This window comes from Palaemon carinicauda, chromosome 45 (genome assembly GCF_036898095.1).
Source record: "Palaemon carinicauda isolate YSFRI2023 chromosome 45, ASM3689809v2, whole genome shotgun sequence".
Taxonomy (NCBI): domain Eukaryota; kingdom Metazoa; phylum Arthropoda; class Malacostraca; order Decapoda; family Palaemonidae; genus Palaemon; species Palaemon carinicauda.
Window position 1 is genome coordinate 10,515,518 of NC_090769.1, and position 20,526 is coordinate 10,536,043.

Consider the following 20,526-nt stretch of genomic DNA (forward strand, 5'->3'; position numbering starts at 1 on the left):
CCACTTGTTCACTTCAACTTGGTTTCCTGGCCAAAAATGAACTGCCTTCTCGTCCTTGGCCTAAATCTTTTGATATTCCTTGCTTATCAGAGATCGTAGGCAACGAACTGGAAAGAGTATTATGTCCTGTTAGAGCTCTTAAGTTCGATTTAGCTCGTACTAAGTCATTACGAGGGAAATCTGAGGCATTATGGTGCTCAGTTAAGAAACCTTCATTGCCTATGTCAAAGAATGCTTTGTCATATTTTATCAGATTTTTTTAATACGAGAAGCTCATTCTCACTTGAATGAGAAAGACCGATGTTTGCTTAAGGTTAAGACGCACGAAGTTAGAGATATAGCAACCTCCGTGGCCTTCAAGCAAAATAAATCTCTGCAAAGTATTATGGACGCGACTTTTTGGAGAAGCAAGTCAGTGTTCGCGTCATTTTACTTAAAAGATGTCCAGACTCTTTACGAGGACTGCTACACACTGGGTCCATTCGTTGCAGCGAGTGCAGTAGTGGGTGAGGGTTCTACCACTACACTTCCCTAATTCCAATATCCTTTTAATCTGTCTCTTGAAATGTTTTTAATATTGTTTTATGGGTTGTTCGGAAGGCTAAGAAGCCTTTCGCATCCTGGTTGATTTGGCAGGTGGTCAAAGTCATTTCTTGAGAGCGCCCAGATTAGGGGTTTGATGAGGTCCTGTTGTATGGGTTGCAACCCTTGATACTTCAGCTCCTGGGAGTCTTTCAGCATCCTAAGAGGATCGCTGGGCTCCGTGAGGAAGACAGACTTACAAGGCAGAGTAATCGTCTAAGTCAACTTCCTTACCAGGTACCTATATATTTTGGTTTTGTTATATTGATAACTGTCAAAATGAAAAAACTCTTAGCTTATACGCTGTAAACATAATTAACTCTGGTCTCTACCCACCTCCTTGGGTGTGAATCAGCTATTATATATTCACCGGCTAAGTTAAATATTTAAAAATGATATTTTAATTATAAAATAAATTTTTGAATATACTTACCCGGTGAATATATAAATTAAATGACCCTCCCTTCCTCCCCAATAGAGACGCAGCGGGACGAGAAGAATTGAAGGTTTTGTTTACATACAAGAGTGGTATCTGGCCGACAGTTGGCGCTGGTGGGCACACCCGCAACCTTCATAGCGATCGCTCGCGAGTTTTTTTAGTGTGTTTTCTGTCGAGCCGCAGAGTTGCACCTATTATATATTCACCGGGTAAGTATATTCAAAAATTTATTTTATAATTAAAATATAATTTTTCTTGTATTTGCAGGCTTTGTTAGATTCCGTTGATTTTCATAGGGTCGAGTTTGAAAGTGATGGTTTTGTAGCTCGAGAAGCATTTTCAATACGTTCGTTTAAAAATAGTTTACTTCATACACACTGCTGAAGCACCATGAGAATATCTATTCACTTTTTTCACTACTTTTTTTTTACATGAATTTGATATTCTCTTACTTTTATTTTTTAGCTCTAGAACAATAACAATGTGTTTCCTTTGTTACAGTTAACAAACACGTAAAATATCCATCATGTGAAAATTTTGCTCTCTCCTTCTTAGAATGTTTTAAACCATTTCTGGTATGGGCTCTTGAGAGAAAATATAAGCAAAACTATTCATAGTTTTTCAGTGTGAAAAAAACAACCATTGATAGCAGCAAAGCTGTAGATTGTTAACAATAATCACTGCAGTAATTAAAGCTGTCAGTATATTACAAATACAAATTAGTGTAGTTGTGGATGAGATGATTACACAACTTTGTTATTCATTCTTTAGACTCTCATATCGTTTCATTTGTCAGTCTCTACTGTGGTGCCAAATCAGTTGAGTTCAAATAAAGGACGATGCCAAAAAGGGAGGATGCCAAGTCAGTGCATGGGCAAAACAGTGGCACCCAAAAGTAAAAACCATCCCTCAAAGACCATTTGTAAAATTTAAACTTTTCTGTAGGCTGTACAAGCACAGAGAAGAGGTCTACATTCACTTATTAATCTTGGATAATGACATAATAATACAGTACCATCATTGTTAAAAGACGAGGCTGGGCATTTGAAGAGAAAATACTCTTGTAGTTTTTGTCTTTCTCTACGATTGTCTTCTTAAAAATTGAGTCCAAAAGCATAATCATCAGTTCGATGGGAGTGACAATTTATGATGGATAAGTATGCTGTATTAATTCAACTTTCCATATTCTTGACCACAGTCTCAATAATTATGTTCCTGCTAAATTATTCCTATTTTTCTAGACCACCGAGTCCCATTGTTCAATTCGGATGTTATTCCAGACCACCAAGGCATATTGCCTGATTCAAAGGATTTGCCTGTGATTTAAAGTTGGTGCCTTAAGACTACTCACCCTTGATCTTTTTTGGGGGTAATCTTAAGAATGTCCAAAGTTCTTTATGTAACCTCTCAGCTCTGGAAATATACCAATTTCTTCTAACTTTAGCTATGTTACCCGGGCTACCTGCAATGATTTTGGTGTTTTATGGTGACTGTGCCAAGAAATATGTGAAAGAGTGCAGATAATTAAGGAAATAGCCCCATGTAATTGGTTATAATTATCGTTAGTACTAGCAAAGTTGAAATCGTGTTTGAAAAACAGGATGCTACAAGCCCAAGGGAAAGCATTCTTATGCGTAAAGAAAAGGGAACTAACCAATAAACAATACAGTAAGGGAAATAATGAATACCATATTAATTATATTAAGATCAATAAAATTACATTAGATCAGTCATATGTAGACTATGAACAAGACTTATGTCAAACTGATTAACAAAATATCATTTGAAACAAGCTTGAACTTTTGAAGCTCCACTGATTCAACTGTTAGATTAGGAAGATTATTCCACAATCTTGTCACAGCTGAAATAAAACTTCCAGAATACAGTACTGTGTGGCATTGAGCCTTACGATGGAGAAAACATGACTTGGAATTAACTGCATATGTAGTATTTCAATGTACAGTAGGAAAATTTTATGCAACATGCACAAGGAACTAACTGAATGATTGTGCCAATGTTTAATATCTAGATAAAAGTATCCTTGTGATACTGCCATTAACATCTTCCTAGAAAACTTGGCATAAATTTTATAATACCAGAGTTCTTGAAAGTTAGGTAACCTGGTAAGAAACAAATATTCTTAAAGCACCTGTTATACAGAATCCTTATCTTGTGACTTCCCATGAGGAGCCTAATATGGTTATTAGTTATGAAAAAAAAATAATTTTAACAAGGATATGTGGACATTACTCCAAAATAATTTCCTATATTATTGGTTTGTTATCCTTTAAAACTTAGATATTTTAAGTCTTAGTTACTTATAAAAAGTATATAGCAATTAAAAACTTGAGAGCCATGAGACATTACCATGATCCTTACTTTTATATTAAGATAAGGAGACTTCCTGTCTCTTCACAAGGTTCACTTTACAATTCTCTCCTGAAGTAAATCTTGTTCTTAACACCTGCAAATGGTATGCAGTTTTTCATTTATGTACAAACATACATGAATTTTGTTAAAAATCATTAACATGTTTGTGTGGAATACTTTTGACACCCGGTAGGATTCTGGTAACAATAGAAAGTTGTCGGTCAATGTAAGGTGATCATCCATCCCAGTGGCATGTGGGATAACTCGTCCTCAGTTTCCTCTCTTTATCAGAAATTTAAGTTTTTATTGTCTCTTTTCTCTGAAAATATAGGGGGATGAAAAAAAACAAATCTTATGTTGAGAAACATGGAAAATATTTTATACCATACAGTAAATTGTAGATGGTGTTGGTGACTAGAAAATTAAAATTCTTTTAATTAGTGGAGTAAATAGTATGTAAGTTAACAATTATTTTCTTGTAAACCCTTCCGCATTTTTTTTCTTTGTAGGTGACGCTAGGACGAGTTCTCCGAGCTGTGGTGACACTTAAGGGGCTTCTCATAGAATGGGTTGTCGTAAGAGCCTACAATGAACCACTGCTTGATGAAGAAGGCAAGGTAAGTAGAAAAGGGTTGCTTTTCCAAAAAGGAGGCTAAAAAATAGAGTAAATAACAATGAGTGTGCATAATAGATATCTGTACAAACTTTAATAACCGTTTAAGGGTGGCCAAACAGTTTTGAATAAATATTAAACTAATATAATGATTAGCAGGGGATGACTCTCTAATGTGCTATATCCACTCATTCTTTGTTTCCATGGAAAGAGCTAAGAGCAGTTACTTTCTTTCTGCATTTACCTTTTACAGTAAATTATTCTCCTTGTGTTTGGAGCTTCTGCATAGTTGGCAAAATCCTTGGATAGTAGAGGACCTTAAAATGTTAATAGTGAAAAAAAGGTAGAATACAGACTGTGCTGGTATACCTGCTCGTGTGTTGAGAGACGTTGCTCCCCAGCACGAGGATTCAGTGATATGTGTACTTCTCAAGATAAGAGAGCACTCTTGTCCCAGAGGTTTATTCTTCTTATGAGAAATAAAGTCGGTGTCAGTACTGAAAACATGGGTCCCAGAGTTGAAGACATTTATCTTTTATAAAGTTGATTCACACTCATATTTAAATAAGATATTAGTGAAAAACTTCAGACCAGAAAGGAGAATGGTGAGAACATGTCTGTGCAGCTCGATAGCCAGAATCAAATTGGAGGCTCTGGGCACCGTCAGACCCGCACCACCAGTGGATACGAGCTAGCAGTTGCCAGAACCTCATTAATTCTTCAGATTTTGCCAGAATCTTATCCCTGCTAAAAGACTCAGGTTTGTATAGCTAGGAAAATTACAAATAACTAAATTTTTGAAATCTTACATACTGTAGAGTAATAATAATAATCATCATTTCTATGAATCTCCTCAGAACTTCATATGTCTTCCTTCTTGAAGGTAGTTTGTTGAGGTTTATCCTAAAAATTAAAAAATTTTAAATTTTCTTTCATCGCAATCCTTGCCCCTTCCAATGGAGTATTGAGATTATATTGCCGTGTATGTTATATTGAGATTTAAGGAATACAGTACCTCAATTGTCAACAACCTTTCAGTCTTCTTTTTGATACTGGGAAAGTGTTGCTTAGCTTTATCCACAATCCAGATACTGTTGTAAATAATAATAGGGGATGTCTTCTACTTGCTGTAGTTCAAGGGATTTTTTGATAGGTGATAAGGATTCACATATAGATGCTTTGTTTCACTTGTCCTTTGTTAGGGCAGGATTGTGATTTAGAGAATTGCTGATCTCAATGTGAAAGATTACCATTTTGTCTTATGGAGAAATATGTTCTGCAGGTGGCTAACTTTTTTTAAAGTAAAAAAATTCCAAACATCATAAAAGAAAAACTTACTTTGTTGCATGGGAAAAGACAGAGATGACTAGGTTAGTGGATTACAGTGCGGATAGTGAAGTGATGCTTCTCAGGCTATTACTGAGTTATCAGGGTGAAGTAATGGACTTTATAAACTTTTACTAAATATACTTTGTTTTGAAATCTGAAAAGGCTGATGTAGAAAAAAACTAGGATATTAGCCTATCGTTCCCGGATCCAAAGCCTTGACTAACTCAAAAAAATGTTCTTAGGGTTTCTAGAATACCATTCTGTAAGTTATGTTATAAAGCACATTTTAGAGCCAATTACAAGCCTTGGTCTCAAAATACTGCAGGATCAGGACCTTCTATTGCAAAACCTTAGCATTTTTGTGATCTGGTAAAATCTATAGGACAACAGGATTCTTAATTAGAAGACTTGGTAGATAATTAAAATCCAAGGATGTCTGCCTGCTGAAGTGTGCACTCATTATTGATAATGTATTTTATCCTAGGAGTCTTACAGAACCAGGTACTGTACAGAAAATAGAAAGTTTTGGCTGCTGATGATAAAGTCATTATCATGTTTTGAGTAGCATACATATACTGTATACTAATACTAGTCAGCATCACCCATACTAGGTTGGTTTGCTATGAACAATTTTCTACCAATGTGTTGATGAAAATGGCCAAACCCCAGACATGAATCAAGACATGTCTGATGCCATTTTCCTGCAGTGGACTAGAATGGCTGCATTTTTTTGCTATATATATATATATATATATATATATATATATATATATATATATATATATATATATATATATATATATATATATATATATATCATCAGCTGTTGCTAGTCCATTGCAGGACAAAGGCCTCAGATTATGTCCTTCCACGCACGTCTGTTTATGGTCTTTCTAAACCAGTCTATCCCGCAAATTTTCTTGGCTCTTTAATCCATCATCATCATCTCTTCCTTCCACTGCTTAGTTTGGGACCCATTTTGTTATTCTTTTTGTCCATTATTATCTGTTATTCTTATTATAAGTTCTGCCCCTTTCCATTTATTTTTTTAAGTATTTAGAATATCCTCTACTTTAGTTTGCTCTTGTATGCTTGTTGCTATTTCACTGTATGTTAGTGTTGAGTCCATCATTATTCTTTACACACACACAAACACACCTACACTATATATAAATATAATTTGGCTGAGGATCTTGCTGAGCTCTGTCAGGTTGTGGAAGGTACATACAGTATTCATAATATTCAGATAGAGGTAATATGGTAATATTACTAGTGAGATTTTATGACCAACATTGTTATTTGTAATCATGACGAGGTCTTAAAAATCAAGGTCTGGTATTTTCTAAAGCACAGTCATTACTTTTACAGTACAGTATTATTTGATAAGAAATATGCATAAAATATATGTTTGTCTATTAAATGACGTTTATTTTTACAGGTAGATTTGTACACACCTTCCCAGTACAAAGTTTTCCAAAAAGTCACGGATAATGCTAATGCAGCAATGTTAAACTTCTGTTCTCCTGGCTTTACAGATTTATCAGTTCGTTCATTTTTTGTAAGTATTGTACTTTGTTATAAATGTTTTAATATGTTGATTAACTTGTCACTAATCAAGAATTGTAATGTTACAAAGTATTTAATGTGGTAGCAACCAGCAATTCTAAAGTGTTGAAATTTATGTCATTACCATGTTGTAGCTGGCCTTGGTTAAAGAAATCATGGTGAGGCTGTTGTTGGGTATCACTCTACTCAACAATATGGGGTGGTTTTTTTTTTTTTTTTTAAATATCCACCTATAGATGGGTGATTTTTTTATCTACCTATAATGTTGTATCATATTAGAGGTTTTACATTATGTATTTGCCTAATGCAGTTTGTTACTACACAAATACAAACCCTCGTCATTTATATGGGTTGCCTTCTATTGATATCTTGCCACAACCAAAATTATGAAAATCCTGATGGTCTGGCAACATTGTAAGGTTGCCCTCTGTTCCCACTTGTGCTGGGTAGGCATGTAGGAGCCTGCAGCTCAATCCCCACTTCACTCTTACTCGCTGTGACGGACGGATTTCTGCTCGATCACTGTCCACGCCGTGCTTTCGTGTAATTTCTTTTCTGGTCTTGTGATCATTAGTGTTTCTCAAATATGTATGAGAATCTGCTTGGGTCTTGAAAGTTGTACTTGTGGCACCTTCACGAGTCGGTGGAGATAGAACTCCATTCTTTATGTCCTGCATGTCAAGATAAGAGGCGAGATTTGTAGGGAATGGTTGTCTTCCCAATTGGGGAAATTCAGCAGCTGTCGTAAAAAGAAAGCAAAATGCCATTTATGTATGTGTGTGTTCTCCCAAGTTGTCTGTAAATTTCAGCAAGTCAACAAAAAGTTTCTTTTATTGGTAATGTTACAATATCAGGTAAATGTGTTTGTGTTAGCTCTAGTCCTGGTGATTACTGCCCAATTTCCATAACTTCCATGTTATCTAAAGGTTCTTTATTATATTTTGGTAAAATGGAGTTTTTATGATAAAACAAAGTTTTGTGAATACTTACCTGGCAGTTATATATACATAGCTAATTATCTCTATTTCGGCAGAATTTTTCTAAAACTAGGCAACCGCCTTGTGGTGGTTGGGTGGTAACACCCGTTAAAGGGTGGTAGGAGGAATCATTCCCGTTTTCTGTTCTTCAGTTCATCTATGCCCGACCTGTCTCCTGAGGGGAGGTGGGTGGGCCTTCGAATGTATATATAACTGCCAGGTAAGTATTCACAAAACTTTGTTTTATCATAAAAACTCCATTTTTATGAATAGAACTTACCTGGCAGTTATATATACATAGCTGATTAACACACTTGGAGGAGGGTGATAGACAGTAACATCGTTGGGGAAAAAACCAAAAAAGTTGTAGGATAAATAAACACCTTGATTCCTTACCTGCTAAGGTAGCTGACTTCAAAGGTTCCTGCCTCTTGAGTCGCTTTCCCTTAGGAGTGTCAGCCAGGATGTGACCTGCAGTGCTGAAAAACACTCAATCGAGTCTGTCAACGGGGTGAGACCAACAATCTGACTAGACTTCAGGACTACCTATTGCCCAAAATAAAAAACCGCAACTTTACCAAACCCACCACCTAACATTTGCAAAGTAGATAAAAATAATCTAACTAGACTGAGGTGACTGTACACAAGTCGAAGCCCTCAGACAACCAATAAAAAATACACCAACCTATGTACAAGTAAACAAAACTAAGGTTGAGGGGAGGTAGTAACTCCTTTGCCTAATACAGAAGCCGTAGCTACGTATGGTCCCAAGGTATAACATTTCTCATAATCCACCCTCACCTCTCTGAGGTAATGAGAGGCGAACACAGAGTTGCTCCTCCAGAATGTCGCATCCATAATTTGACGGAGCGACATGTTCTTGCGGTAAGCAAGCGAGGTCGCAATGGCCCTCACTTCGTGGGCTTGCACTTTTAAAAGTCCGAAGTGTTCCTCCTCACACAAGAGATGCGCTTCTCTTATCACTTCCCTCAGGAAAAAGGATAAAGCGTTCTTGGAAAGGGGCTTTTGAGGATCTTTCACAGAACACCACAGGGAGCTAGAAGAGCCTCTCACACTTTTTGTGCGAGACAAGTAGGTCTTGAGGGCTCGTACTGGACAGAGCAGCCTCTCTTGCTCTTGACCCACTAGGTTGGTCAAGTTAGGAACCTCAAAGGTCCTCGGCCAGGGCTTAGAAGGGTTCTCGTTCTTAGCGAGAAAGTCTAATCTCAAGGCACAAACTGCCCCATTCAGATTGAAGCCTACCTGTTTTTCAATTGCATGGACTTCACTAACTCTTTTAGCTGTTGCTAAGGCCAAAAGAAAGAGGGTCTTCTTGGTAACCTCCCTAAGGGGAGCCTGTGAGATGGGCTCAAATCTCTTGGTGCACAGAAATTTAAGAACTACATCAAGGTTCCAAGAAGGGGGCTTTAACTGGGTCTGCTTGGTCGTCTCAAAAGACTTCAAGAGGTCATGTAAGTCCTTGTCGCGAGACAAGTCCAAGCCTCTATGCCGACAGACGGAAGAGAGCATACTTTTGTACCCTTTGATAGTGGACACAGCTAGCTTAGCGTCCTGTCTGAGGTACAACAAGAAATCCGCAATCTGGCTCACAGAGGTAGTGGATGAGGAAATCTTGTGCTTCCTACACCAAGCCCTAAAAGTCTCCCACTTGGACTGGTAGACCCTCTGCGAAGAGACCCTCCTCGCTCTGGCGATAGCTTTCGCAGCTTGCGCTGAAAAGCCTCTCGATCTGACGAGCTTCTCGATAGTCTGAAGGCAGTCAGATTGAGAGCGAGGGGGTTTTGATGATATCTCTCGAAGTGGGGTTGTCTGAGCAGATTTGGACTTGCAGGGAGGCTTCTTGGAAAGTCCATCAACAAGTCCACCACCTCCGTGAACCATTCCCTCATCGGCCAGAACGGAGCTATCAGGATCATCCGTCCCGAATCGAGGAGGGCGAATTTCCTGACTACCAGATTGATGATCTTGAACGGGGGAAAAGCATAAGTGTCCATCCCCGTCCAATCCATCAAAAAGGCGTCTACTGCTATTGCCTCTCTGTCCGGAACTAGGGAGCAATAGATGGGGATCCTCTTGGATAAATTGGAGGCGAAAAGATCGATGAGGGGTCTCCCCCACAGCCTCCAGAGACTCTGACAGACCTGTTGGTTGAGGGTCCATTCTGTGGGAAGGACCTGCCCTTTCCTGCTGAGCATGTCCGCCCTCACATTCTTCTGTCCCTGAACAAACCTCGTCAGCAGGCTTATCCTGTTCTCCTTCGCCCAAAGAAGGAGCTCTCTTGCTGTCTCGAAGAGAGACAGAGAGTGAGTCCCTCCTTGCTTCCTGATGTAAGCAAGAGCTGTGGTGTTGTCTGAGTTGACCTCCACAATCTTCCCAGACACCAAGTCCTTGAAGGCCTTTAGCCCCAGAAAAATGGCCATCAGCTCCTTGTTGTTGATGTGCCATCCCAGCTGAATTCCTTCCCAATAGCCTGAGACCTCCTTGCTTCCTAGTGTTGCCCCCCAGCCTGACTCTGATGCGTCTGAAAACAACACTAGGTCTGGGTTCTTCTTGTGTAAGGAGATCCCTTCCCCTAACAAGGTTGGGTCCAGCCACCACTTCAGAAGAGTCTTGACTTCTATTGGAATGGGGAAGGAAAAGGAGTCTTCCTGCATCTTTCTGTTCCATGTCTTCGAAAGAAAGTGCTGAAGAGGCCTTAGGTGGAGTCTCCCCAGAGAGACAAACAGTTCGAGGGAGGACAGAGTCCCCAGCAAACTCATCCACTCCTTCGCTGTGCATCTCTTCTTGTCCAGGAAAGTTCTGACTTTTACGAGACACTTGGCCTGTCTTTCCTGAGAGGGAGAAGCCCGAAAAAGAACTGAATTCAGAACTATCCCCAAATAGAGAATAGTCTGATTCGGTCTGATCTGAGACTTCTCCCTGTTGATGACCAGGCCTAGATCCTGAGCCATCATAAAAGTCTTCCGTAAATCCTCCAGACATTTCTCCCTCGATCGTGAACGAATCAGCCAATCGTCCAGATAGAAGGATATCCTTATCCCTTCCTGATGCAGCCAACCTGACACATTCGCCATTACCCTGGTGAAGACTTGAGGAGCCGTGCTGAGACCGAAGCAAAGAGCTCTGAATTGGAAGCACTTGCCCTCCATTACAAACCTCAGGTACTTCCTCGAAGTCGGATGGATGGGGACATGGAAATATGCGTCCTGCAAGTCGAGGGACACCATCCAGTCCCCTGGACGTACTGACGCCAGCACCGACTGAGTCGTCTCCATGGAGAACTTTGTCTTCTCCACAAATACGTTGAGCGCGCTGACATCCAGGACGGGTCTCCATCCGCCCGAGTTCTTGGGGACCAGAAACAGGCGATTGTAAAAGCCTGGGGAGACTAGATCCCGAACCGGTTCTATCGCCCCCTTGTCTAGCATTTGGTTGACAAGGTCTACTAGAGCCTTCTGTTTCCCAGGATCTGAGTACCGGGCTACTAAGGCCAGCGGAGCATCTGCGAGAGGAGGTTTTTTCAGAAAGGGGATCTTGTATCCTTCCTTGATGACTGAGAGGGACCAGGTGTCCGCCCCTCTCCTCTTCCAGGACTGCCAAAAACCTGACAGTCTTGCGCCTACCGTCTGGAGGAGACGAACTTCATTTCCTGGAGCGAGGTCTGAAAGAACCCCTGGTAGATCTTGGTCCTGAATCTTGCCTTCTCCCTCTAAAATCTGATCTTGAAGTAGTCCTGCCCCGAAAGGGCTGCTGGAATCTCCTTTCCTCCCGTTTCAAAGAAGAAGGAGGGGCTGCAAAGGGCTTACGAGCAGAACGAGATAAAAGGTCTTGGGTGGCTTTTTGGGCCAGAGAACGCGTAATGTCATTAACCAGAGACTCGGGAAAAAGATGTTGAGAGAGGGGGGCGTAAAGAAGCTCAGACTTTTGAGCATTGGTAACAGACCTAGAAGCAAAAGAGCAAAGCAGAGCTCTCTTCTTTAGGACCCCAGCTGAGAACAGAGCAGCCAACTCATTCGCCCCATCTCTGAGGGCCTTATCCATACAGGACATAATGCTCGTAAGGTCCCTAGATCCATCCATCTGTTCAGTTTTCCTTGCGAGAGTCCCAAGCGACCAGTCTAGGAAACTAAAAACCTCAAAGGCTCTAAAAATACCTTTGACGAGATGATCCAGCTCCGACATTGACCACATGACCTTGGCTGAGTTGAGAGCATGCCTTCTAGCAGAGTCCACTAAACCAGAGAAGTCACCCTTGGAGGAGGAAGGCACTCCCAGACCCAAAGGTTCTCCAGTTGCATACCACATACCCGCTCTTGAAGCAAGACGAGCTGGTGGAAACGAGAAGGAAGTCTTAACTGTTTGTCTCCGCTCCATCATCCAGTCATCAATCTTCGTGAGAGCCTTCTTTGCGGAGATAGACAGCTTCATCTTGATGAAGGCCGACTGTTTCTTGGCCTTCTTTCTGTTAAATTGGGACTGAGGAGATTGAGGGGCAGCAGGTTGGAATTCCTCTCCAAAAAGTTCAAGAAGGGAGCGAGAGAGAACTTTGTAATCTCCCACAGCATCGGCAGGATTATCATCGTCATCAGAAACATCCTCGAGGGCCTGATCCACATCTGCAATATCCTTCGAAAGAGAAGAATCCTTAGAACCCGACAAGGGCAAATCAAAGGCATCATCCTGCAAAAGACGGGTTGCATCCTGGAGTCCCGCGCTAGAAGAATCCTTGGAACGAGAGGCAGTATCGTCCCGAAGAGGCAGGGTGGTATCGCCCTGGGACCGAGAACGAGAGGCAGAGTCGTTCTGTCGTCGAGAGCGAGAGGCGGTATCGTCATGGCGGCGAGAATGAGAGGCGGTATCGTCGTGGCGGCGAGAATGAGAGGCGGTACCGTCGTGGCGTCGTGAACGAGAGGCGGTATCGTCGTGGCGTCGAGAACTAGGGTCGGTATCGTCGTGGCGTCGTGAACGAGAGGAGGTATCGTCGTGGCGAAGCGAACGAGAGGAGGTATCGTCGTGGCGAAGCGAACGAGAGGAGGTATCGTCGTGTCGAAGCGAACGGGAGGCGGTATCGTCTTGGTATCGAGAACGAGAAGCAGCTTCGTTCGATAAGGTATCGTCCCGGTATCGAGAACGAGAAAACGTATCGCCCTGGTATCGCGAAGAAGTATCGCCTGGCGCAAGCACACATTCCTCATCCTGGCGTAGAGAGGGAGAAGTTCTCTTTAAAGAAGAACTCCGTTCTCTCTTAGAAGCAGACTTCTTAATCGGCAACGAGTCGTCTTTACGTCTGTCAGACTGGGCGTGAGGGCGGCTAAAGGCTTGTACTAAAGTCAAAAGTTGTTCCTGCATGACAGACATAAAGGATTTAGCAACATCAGCTGGGTCTTGCGGATCCGAAGGGGGGGGCTGACGAATAACACTCGTATCTTCGGCAGCAGGCTTCGTCCTTTTCACAGGCACGGAGTCGAAATCATCCTCCGACGGACAAGGTTCATAACTGCTAGAACCGGGAGAGAAAGAACGAGACCGTTCGTCGCGGTTCCATCTCCTCTTAGTAGGTCTTGAAGCTTCATACTTCCATTTACGTCTGGACGAATTCGGAGAAGAAAACAACACATCCGACTCGTCTTTCCCGTGACGGTCAAGAGCAGCCTGGGAATAGACAACAGGACTGTCTGAGGCGACGGCTGACCGAGGGTACGTACCTCTCACCCCCTTTCGGTCATCGACGTACCTTCTCCCTTGGTCCTGGGAGCTTGGTAGAGGTCTAGGCCTAGGGGTATGACAGATTCGGTCGGTCGCCACCTCCACTGCACTAACACAAGCACTTTCACTTTCCTTACCTTTAAAGGCCTCCAGCTGTTCTTTAATGGCCTTCAACTCGGCCGCCAGGCTAGCGTACCGAGGGTCATCCGTAGATACGGAACCTGTAGGAGGTGCAGGAGTTACTACCTCAAGGGAAGGATCAACTTCCAAAGAGGAATCAATAATAGGATCAATAGATAAATCTACGCTAAGTTCGTCTTCCTTACCACTAACAGACTTAGACTTAGACCTAGAAGCTCTCCTAACTCTATCGAGCTCTAGCTTACGCACATAGCGCTTCATAATTAACCAATCTTTCTCATCCAAAACCTTACATTCCCCGCACCTATTATCAAGGGCACAAACAAAACCCCTACAATGAGAACAAACAGTGTGAGGATCAACCGCCATTTTGGGTAGTCTCACCTTACATTCATCATTCGCACAGATACGGTAATGACTCTTTTCACTCATAATGAAAAACAGCAAAAAAAAGCTAAGAGAAAACAAAATACAACGATCGCCAAAACCCCAAATCAGAGTACTTCACCAAAAAAGCAGACTGGTACACCGAGCAGGGAAAGCGAAGAAAAACTCTTAATGACGGACCAACGTGTTATCGATCCGGCCGGCAGAGATGAACTGAAGAACAGAAAACGGGAATGATTCCTCCTACCACCCTTTAACGGGTGTTACCACCCAACCACCACAAGGCGGTTGCCTAGTTTTAGAAAAATTCTGCCGAAATAGAGATAATTAGCTATGTATATATAACTGCCAGGTAAGTTCTATTCATAAAAATGCCTAAATAATCTGTTCCCTAGTTTGAAATTTGACATTTGCAAAGGCATTGAAGCATTTGGTGCCCTCCTTACATTTTCCAATGCTGCAGAGTCCCTTGATTGTAGTCAGTTTTTGATTGCCATTGATTTTAGTGCTGTCTCTGACTGTGTTAATCATGAGGCCTCCCACTAGTATACATTATGCTCAATTGGCCATACATTGTGACATCATATCCTTGCAAGGATATACTGTAGGTTCTTCCTTTTTGTCTACAGACAAGACAAGCCTAGTGTAACCTATGAGAAGCTATTTACATATATTAAGAGGTAATAGGAATCAACACTCCTGCACCTCTATCAGGTCCGAGTGTATTTATATCCCTGGATTCTAAACTAACCACTATGGTTTTAGGGGCTTTCTCTCTCCTAAGGATGAGTTACATATTAAAGTACTAGGATTTTTAATTGTGTAGGAACAACTCACAAATTGGTAAATGTAATTTTTATTTTTCCCAACTATATAAACCAGAGTCATTTGATTCACTTCTCGCCTCAACCACTCCCAATCCCAATGTTAGGGTCTAAGTGACTTCCTTACTGCTCCCCAATGACTGCCGACACCTCTTTGAAAGTTTTATCAGCTACCTCCTGCCTAGCTGAAAACATGCTTTTATCGGGATGACTCGGGTTTGTAGTAGGGAAAATAAAAATTACTTTTAAAAGTCTCATTTTTAGGACCATATGTTATCATTTAGGATATGAAAGTTTGTATAGTGGTTAATTATAGGTTAAATATACAGCTGAATGTAAATTGTAAATTTTTTGATTAATATATAACTATAAAGATAGATGCTACTACAGGTAGAGAGAGAATTCCTTTTGACTGGCCAGATAGTACTACATTGGATCCCTCTCTGGTTATGGCTCATTTTTCCTTTGCCTACATATACACCGAATAGTCTGGCTTTTTCTGTACACACTTTTTCCTCATACACCTGGCAACACTAAGCTAACCAAACAATTCTTCACTCAAAGGTTAACTACAGCACTGTAATTGTTCTGTAGCTACTTCCCACTAGGCCATTGTCACTGTCCGGAAGAGCCTTTAAACCTTTAAGGGTAGAAGAGAGACTAGCTATGGTAAGCAGCTCTTCAAGGACACTCCAAAATCAAACCATTGTTCTAAAGTCTTGTGTAATGTCATGATGTTTGTACCATGGTCTTCAACTGTCTTAGGTTAGAGTTCTCTTCGAGTACACTCAGGCACACAATTCTCTGTTTCCTTTCCTCATGGAGTTGTTTTTCTGTTGGAGCAGCATCCTGCTTTTCCATCTAAGGGTTGTAGCCTATCGAATTATAATAATACTGGGGTTGAGGGAGTTATGTATAGATTACTTTAAAGTACACAATGGATGCCTTGCTGTTATTGAAGCTCCCCCATTAAACAAACTAAAGGGAACTTTGTGAGTTGGGCTTCTGCCAGGGGCTAAATTTCCATTAACCTTGAAGAGGTCAGAGACCAATGTGCCATGTCCATGGAGGGATTTCCCAAGTTATCAACAGCTCCTTCATCTGAATTCTAGCATACTGCTGATGGATGGCACAGCTAGCCAATCTTCAATGTTTTGCAACACGTTACAGTGCACAGGTTTTGGCACTCGGACTACTCTTGTCACGACCGTGATGGCCTTGGTGCAGACTTGCCAACTTCGTTGACTCTGGGGAAAATCATCTGTTGATTTCTCCGGAGGATGACTTGTTCTTTGATAGCCAGTTTATCCATGTACAATATCCCGTAAATATGAACCAATAGGGTTTTGTAACAGAAACTTTTGAACCTGTTCCTGGCTATTAGGCACTCTGACTACAATTACATATGTAGAGGGCCTAGTTGTGGGGGCTTAATGGCAATTGGCTTCTGAAGCTGTTGTACCTTAGTATAGCTTAACTGGATTTGGTTTACTTGGACATTGAGCTCAACCTAACCTTTTGCTACAGTTCCCTGTAATCATGATAATTCATAAACAACAGTTTTGCCAGCCTAGTTTTTTAATGAACATTTCATTGTTCTGGAATCTCAATAGCATCCTTTGAAGTCCTGGTGGAACAGCATCAAGATTCTTCAACTTAATTATCTTGAAAGGCTTATTAGAGTGTACAGCTTAATATATATGTGGGTGTGAAACTGCTGGCACCCTTATACTACCAGCAGTTTGTGTACTGGACTGCTTCAAGTAGTGATTGCTTGAAAATGCTGTTGATTTTCCTTTTTTGTATAGAAACTCTACCAAACCCTATTATTGAGCTATCTATCTGGATGATGCTTTCTTTCTGCATATCAAAATATGCCAGTGTGTATTGCAGACAATTGCCTTCAGAATTTGTAAGACTTAATGGTGGGGTGTGGTCCAGTCCTGCTTAAGAAGTTCTTGCAGTTGCAAAGTATATTGAGAATGGTAGCTTATATGTTGCAGTAATGAGAAATTCCTTCAGTTATCTTTTTGGGCGAGGCCAACTAGTGAATGGCAGCCACCATAATGGTCAGGCTGTACACCACTCGTAGGTAGAATATAGATACAAAGAAAGAAATTTCCAGCTGTATAATTGAGTATCTATCCAAATTGAGGAACAATCCCTCATCCTTGGCCTTTCATCAGGTTCAGCAGAACCTCCTGGTGAGAGTATTGTATATTTCTGCGTATATAGGACAACCCTTATACTGTATCCAAATATTCACCCCTGAAAATTGTTGCGTCTTAAACAATCGATATAAAAATCACACCTGGCATTCCTAGTGATGTTTATAACAGGTAGACTAGCCTAGGCCTTTGTAAGATAACCGATAAAGGTAACCAGATCATATTTACATTATATGTTATTGGCGTATGTTCACGATAAATAGCCTATTTAAGGAAAATTTCCATATCAACTATGAAATCAACTATTATCTGTATTACTCTAGCTGAGAAATTGTAAACATTGAGTTATAGTAGCATTTTCAGGAACCCTTATCTTTCTCTAATTTTCTGATGATTTTAATGGTAGTGTTAATGATGGTAGTAATAACATTTAGATTAGCACAATATTAATTTTTTATTAAAAATCCATATGATTCAAATTATCCTCACTCCAATCTTTCTACATCTTCTGTCAATATCAAACGTTTTATCGGGAATTTAGTTTCATTGGCTGCTTGTATAACTTTTATTTTAAAAATAGCATTGTATTTTTTTCTTTTTGCTGGTGGTTCCATAATTGATGTGGATACAAGTTTAAATGAGAGTGGTGAGAGACTGGTAGACATGTGTGTTGAACAAGAGATGGTAATAAGTGCTAGCTTCTTTAAAAAGAAAGATAAAAATAAGTATACATGGGTAAGAGTGGCAAATGGAAGAGTAGTAGAAAGGGCATTAATGGATTATGTGTTGGTAACTAAAAGAATGTTTGGAAGATTGAAAGACGTGCACGGGTTTAGGGGTATGGCTAACGGTATGTCTGATCATTTTTTGGTGGAAGGAAAATTAGTTGTAGCAAAAGAGTGGGGGAATAGAGTAGGTGGATGTAAAAGGGAGGTAGTGAGGATTGAAGAGCTAATAAAACCGGGGGTAAAAAGTAAATATCAGGAAAGGTTGAAAATGGCATATGATGAGGTGAGAGTAAGAGAAACTGGTAATTTAGAGGAGGAATGGAAGTTAGTAAAAGAAAATTTTGTTGGGATTGCAAGTGATGTATGTGGCAAGAAGGTTGTTGGAGGCAGCATGAGGAAGGGCAGTGAATGGTGGAATGAAGGAGTGAAGGTGAAAGTGGAAGAGAAAAAGAGGGCTTTTGAAGAATGGCTGCAGAGTAATAGTATAGAGAAGTATGAAAAATATAGAGAGAAAAAGGTGGAAGTAAAGTGCAAGGTACGTGAGGCAAAGAGGGCAGCTGACCTGAGGTGGGGTCAGGGATTGGGTCAGTCATATGAAGAGAATAAGAAGAAGTTTTGGAAAGAAGTGAAGAGAGTAAGGAAGGCTGGCGCAAGAATTGAAGAGACAGTGAAAGATGGAAATGGAAGGTTGTTAAAAGGAGAGGAGGCAAGGAAAAGGTGGGCGGAATATTTTGAAAGTTTGCTAAATGTTGAGGATAATAGGGAGGCAGATATATAATTGCTGTTCCAGGTGTTGAGGTGCCAGTGATGGGAGATGAGAATGAGAGAGAGATAACAATAGAGGAAGTGAGGAGAGCACTAGATGAAACGAGAGTAGGAAAAGCATCTGGTATGGACGGTGTGAAAGCTGAGATGTTGAAGGAAGGGGGTGTGACTGTACTTGAATGGTTGGTGAGATTGTTTAATGTGTGTTTTGTGTTGTCAATGGTACCAGTAGATTGGGTTTGTGCATGTATTGTACCACTATATAAGGGTAAGGGAGATGTGCATGAGTGTTGTAATTCAAGAGGTATTAGTTTGTTGAGTGTAGTTGGAAAAGTGTATGGTAGAGTACTGATTAATAGGATTAAGGATAAAACAGAGAATGCAATCTTGGAAGTACAGGGTGGTTTTAGAAGAGGTAGGGGTTGTATGAATCAGATTTTTACAGTTAGGCAGATATGCGAGAAATATTTAGCAAAAGGTAAGGAGGTGTATGTTGCGTTTATGGATCTGGAGAAAGCATATGATAGAGTTGATAGGGAAGCAATGTGGGATGTGATGAGGTTATATGGAGTTGGTGGAAGGTTGTTGCAAGCAGTGAAAAGTTTATACAAAGGTAGTAAAGCATGTGTTAGAATAGGAAATGAAGTGAGTGATTGGTTTCCGGTGAGAGTGGGGCTGAGACAGGGATGTGTGATGTCGCCGTGGTTGTTTAACTTGTATGTTGATGGAGTGGTGAGAGAGGTGAATGCTAGAGTGCTTGGACGAGGATTAAAACTGGTAGGCGAGAATGACCATGAATGGGAGGTAAATCAGTTGTTGTTTGCGGATGATACTGTACTGGTAGCAGACACAGAAGAGAAGCTTGACCGACTAGTGACAGAATTTGGAAGGGTGTGTGAGAGAAGGAAGTTGAGAGTTAATGTGGGTAAGAGTAAGGTTATGAGATGTACGAGAAGGGAAGGTGGTGCAAGGTTGAATGTCATGTTGAATGGAGAGTTACTTGAGGAGGTGGATCAGTTTAAGTACTTGGGGTCTATTGTTGCAGCAAATGGTGGAGTGGAAGCAGATGTACGTCAGAGAGTGAATGAAGGTTGCAAAGTGTTGGGGGCAGTTAAGGGAGTAGTAAAAAATAGAGGGTTGGGCATGAATGTAAAGAGAGTTCTATATGAGAAAGTGATTGTACCAACTGTGATGTATGGATCGGAGTCGTGGGGAATGAAAGTGATGGAGAGACAGAAATTGAATGTGTTTGAGATGAAGTGTCTAAGGAGTATGGCTGGTGTATCTCGAGTAGATAGGGTTAGGAACGAAGTGGTGAGGGAGAGAACGGGTGTAAGAAATGAGTTAGCGGCTAGAGGATATGAATGTGTTGAGGTGGTTTGGCCATGTTGAGAGAATGGAAAATGGTTGTCTGCTAAAGAAGGTGATGAATGCAAGAGTTGATGGGAGAAGTACAAGAGGAAGGCCAAGGTTTGGGTGGATGGATGGTGTGAAGAAAGCTCTGGGTGATAGGAGGATAGATGCGAGAGAGGCAAGAGAGCGTGCTAGAAATAGGAATGAATGGCGAGCGATTGTGACGCAGTTCCAGTAGGCCCTGCTGCTTCCTCCGGGGCCTTAGATGACCGCGGAGGTAGCAGCAGTAGGGGAGTCAGCATTATGAAGCTTCATCTGTGGTGGAAATGTGGGAGGTTGGGCTGTGGCACCCTAGCAGTACCAGCTGAACTCGGTCGAGTCCCTGATTAGGCTGAAGGAACATAGAGAGTAGAGGTCCCCTTTTTGTTTTGTTTCATTGTTGGTGTCGGCTACCCCCCAAAATTGGGGAAGTGCCTTGGTATATAGATAGATAGACAAGTTTAATAAATATATTAAAGTGACTTGGAACTGAAGTTGGGCAAAATATTTTGGAAATA

At 41.1% G+C, this 20,526-nt stretch overlaps 1 protein-coding gene across 2 annotated transcripts in view; it reads left to right on the forward strand.

The window, feature by feature from the left end:
• MED27 (mediator complex subunit 27) overlaps positions 1–20,526 on the forward strand; it is a 53,285-nt gene that overhangs the window by 21,110 nt on the left and 11,649 nt on the right. For both annotated transcript variants that reach the window (XM_068367135.1, XM_068367134.1), the window contains 2 exons: positions 3,901–4,008; positions 6,772–6,891. In XM_068367135.1, coding sequence (XP_068223236.1) covers positions 3,901–4,008; positions 6,772–6,891 — 228 coding nt within the window. The remainder of the gene's footprint in view (positions 1–3,900; positions 4,009–6,771; positions 6,892–20,526) is intronic.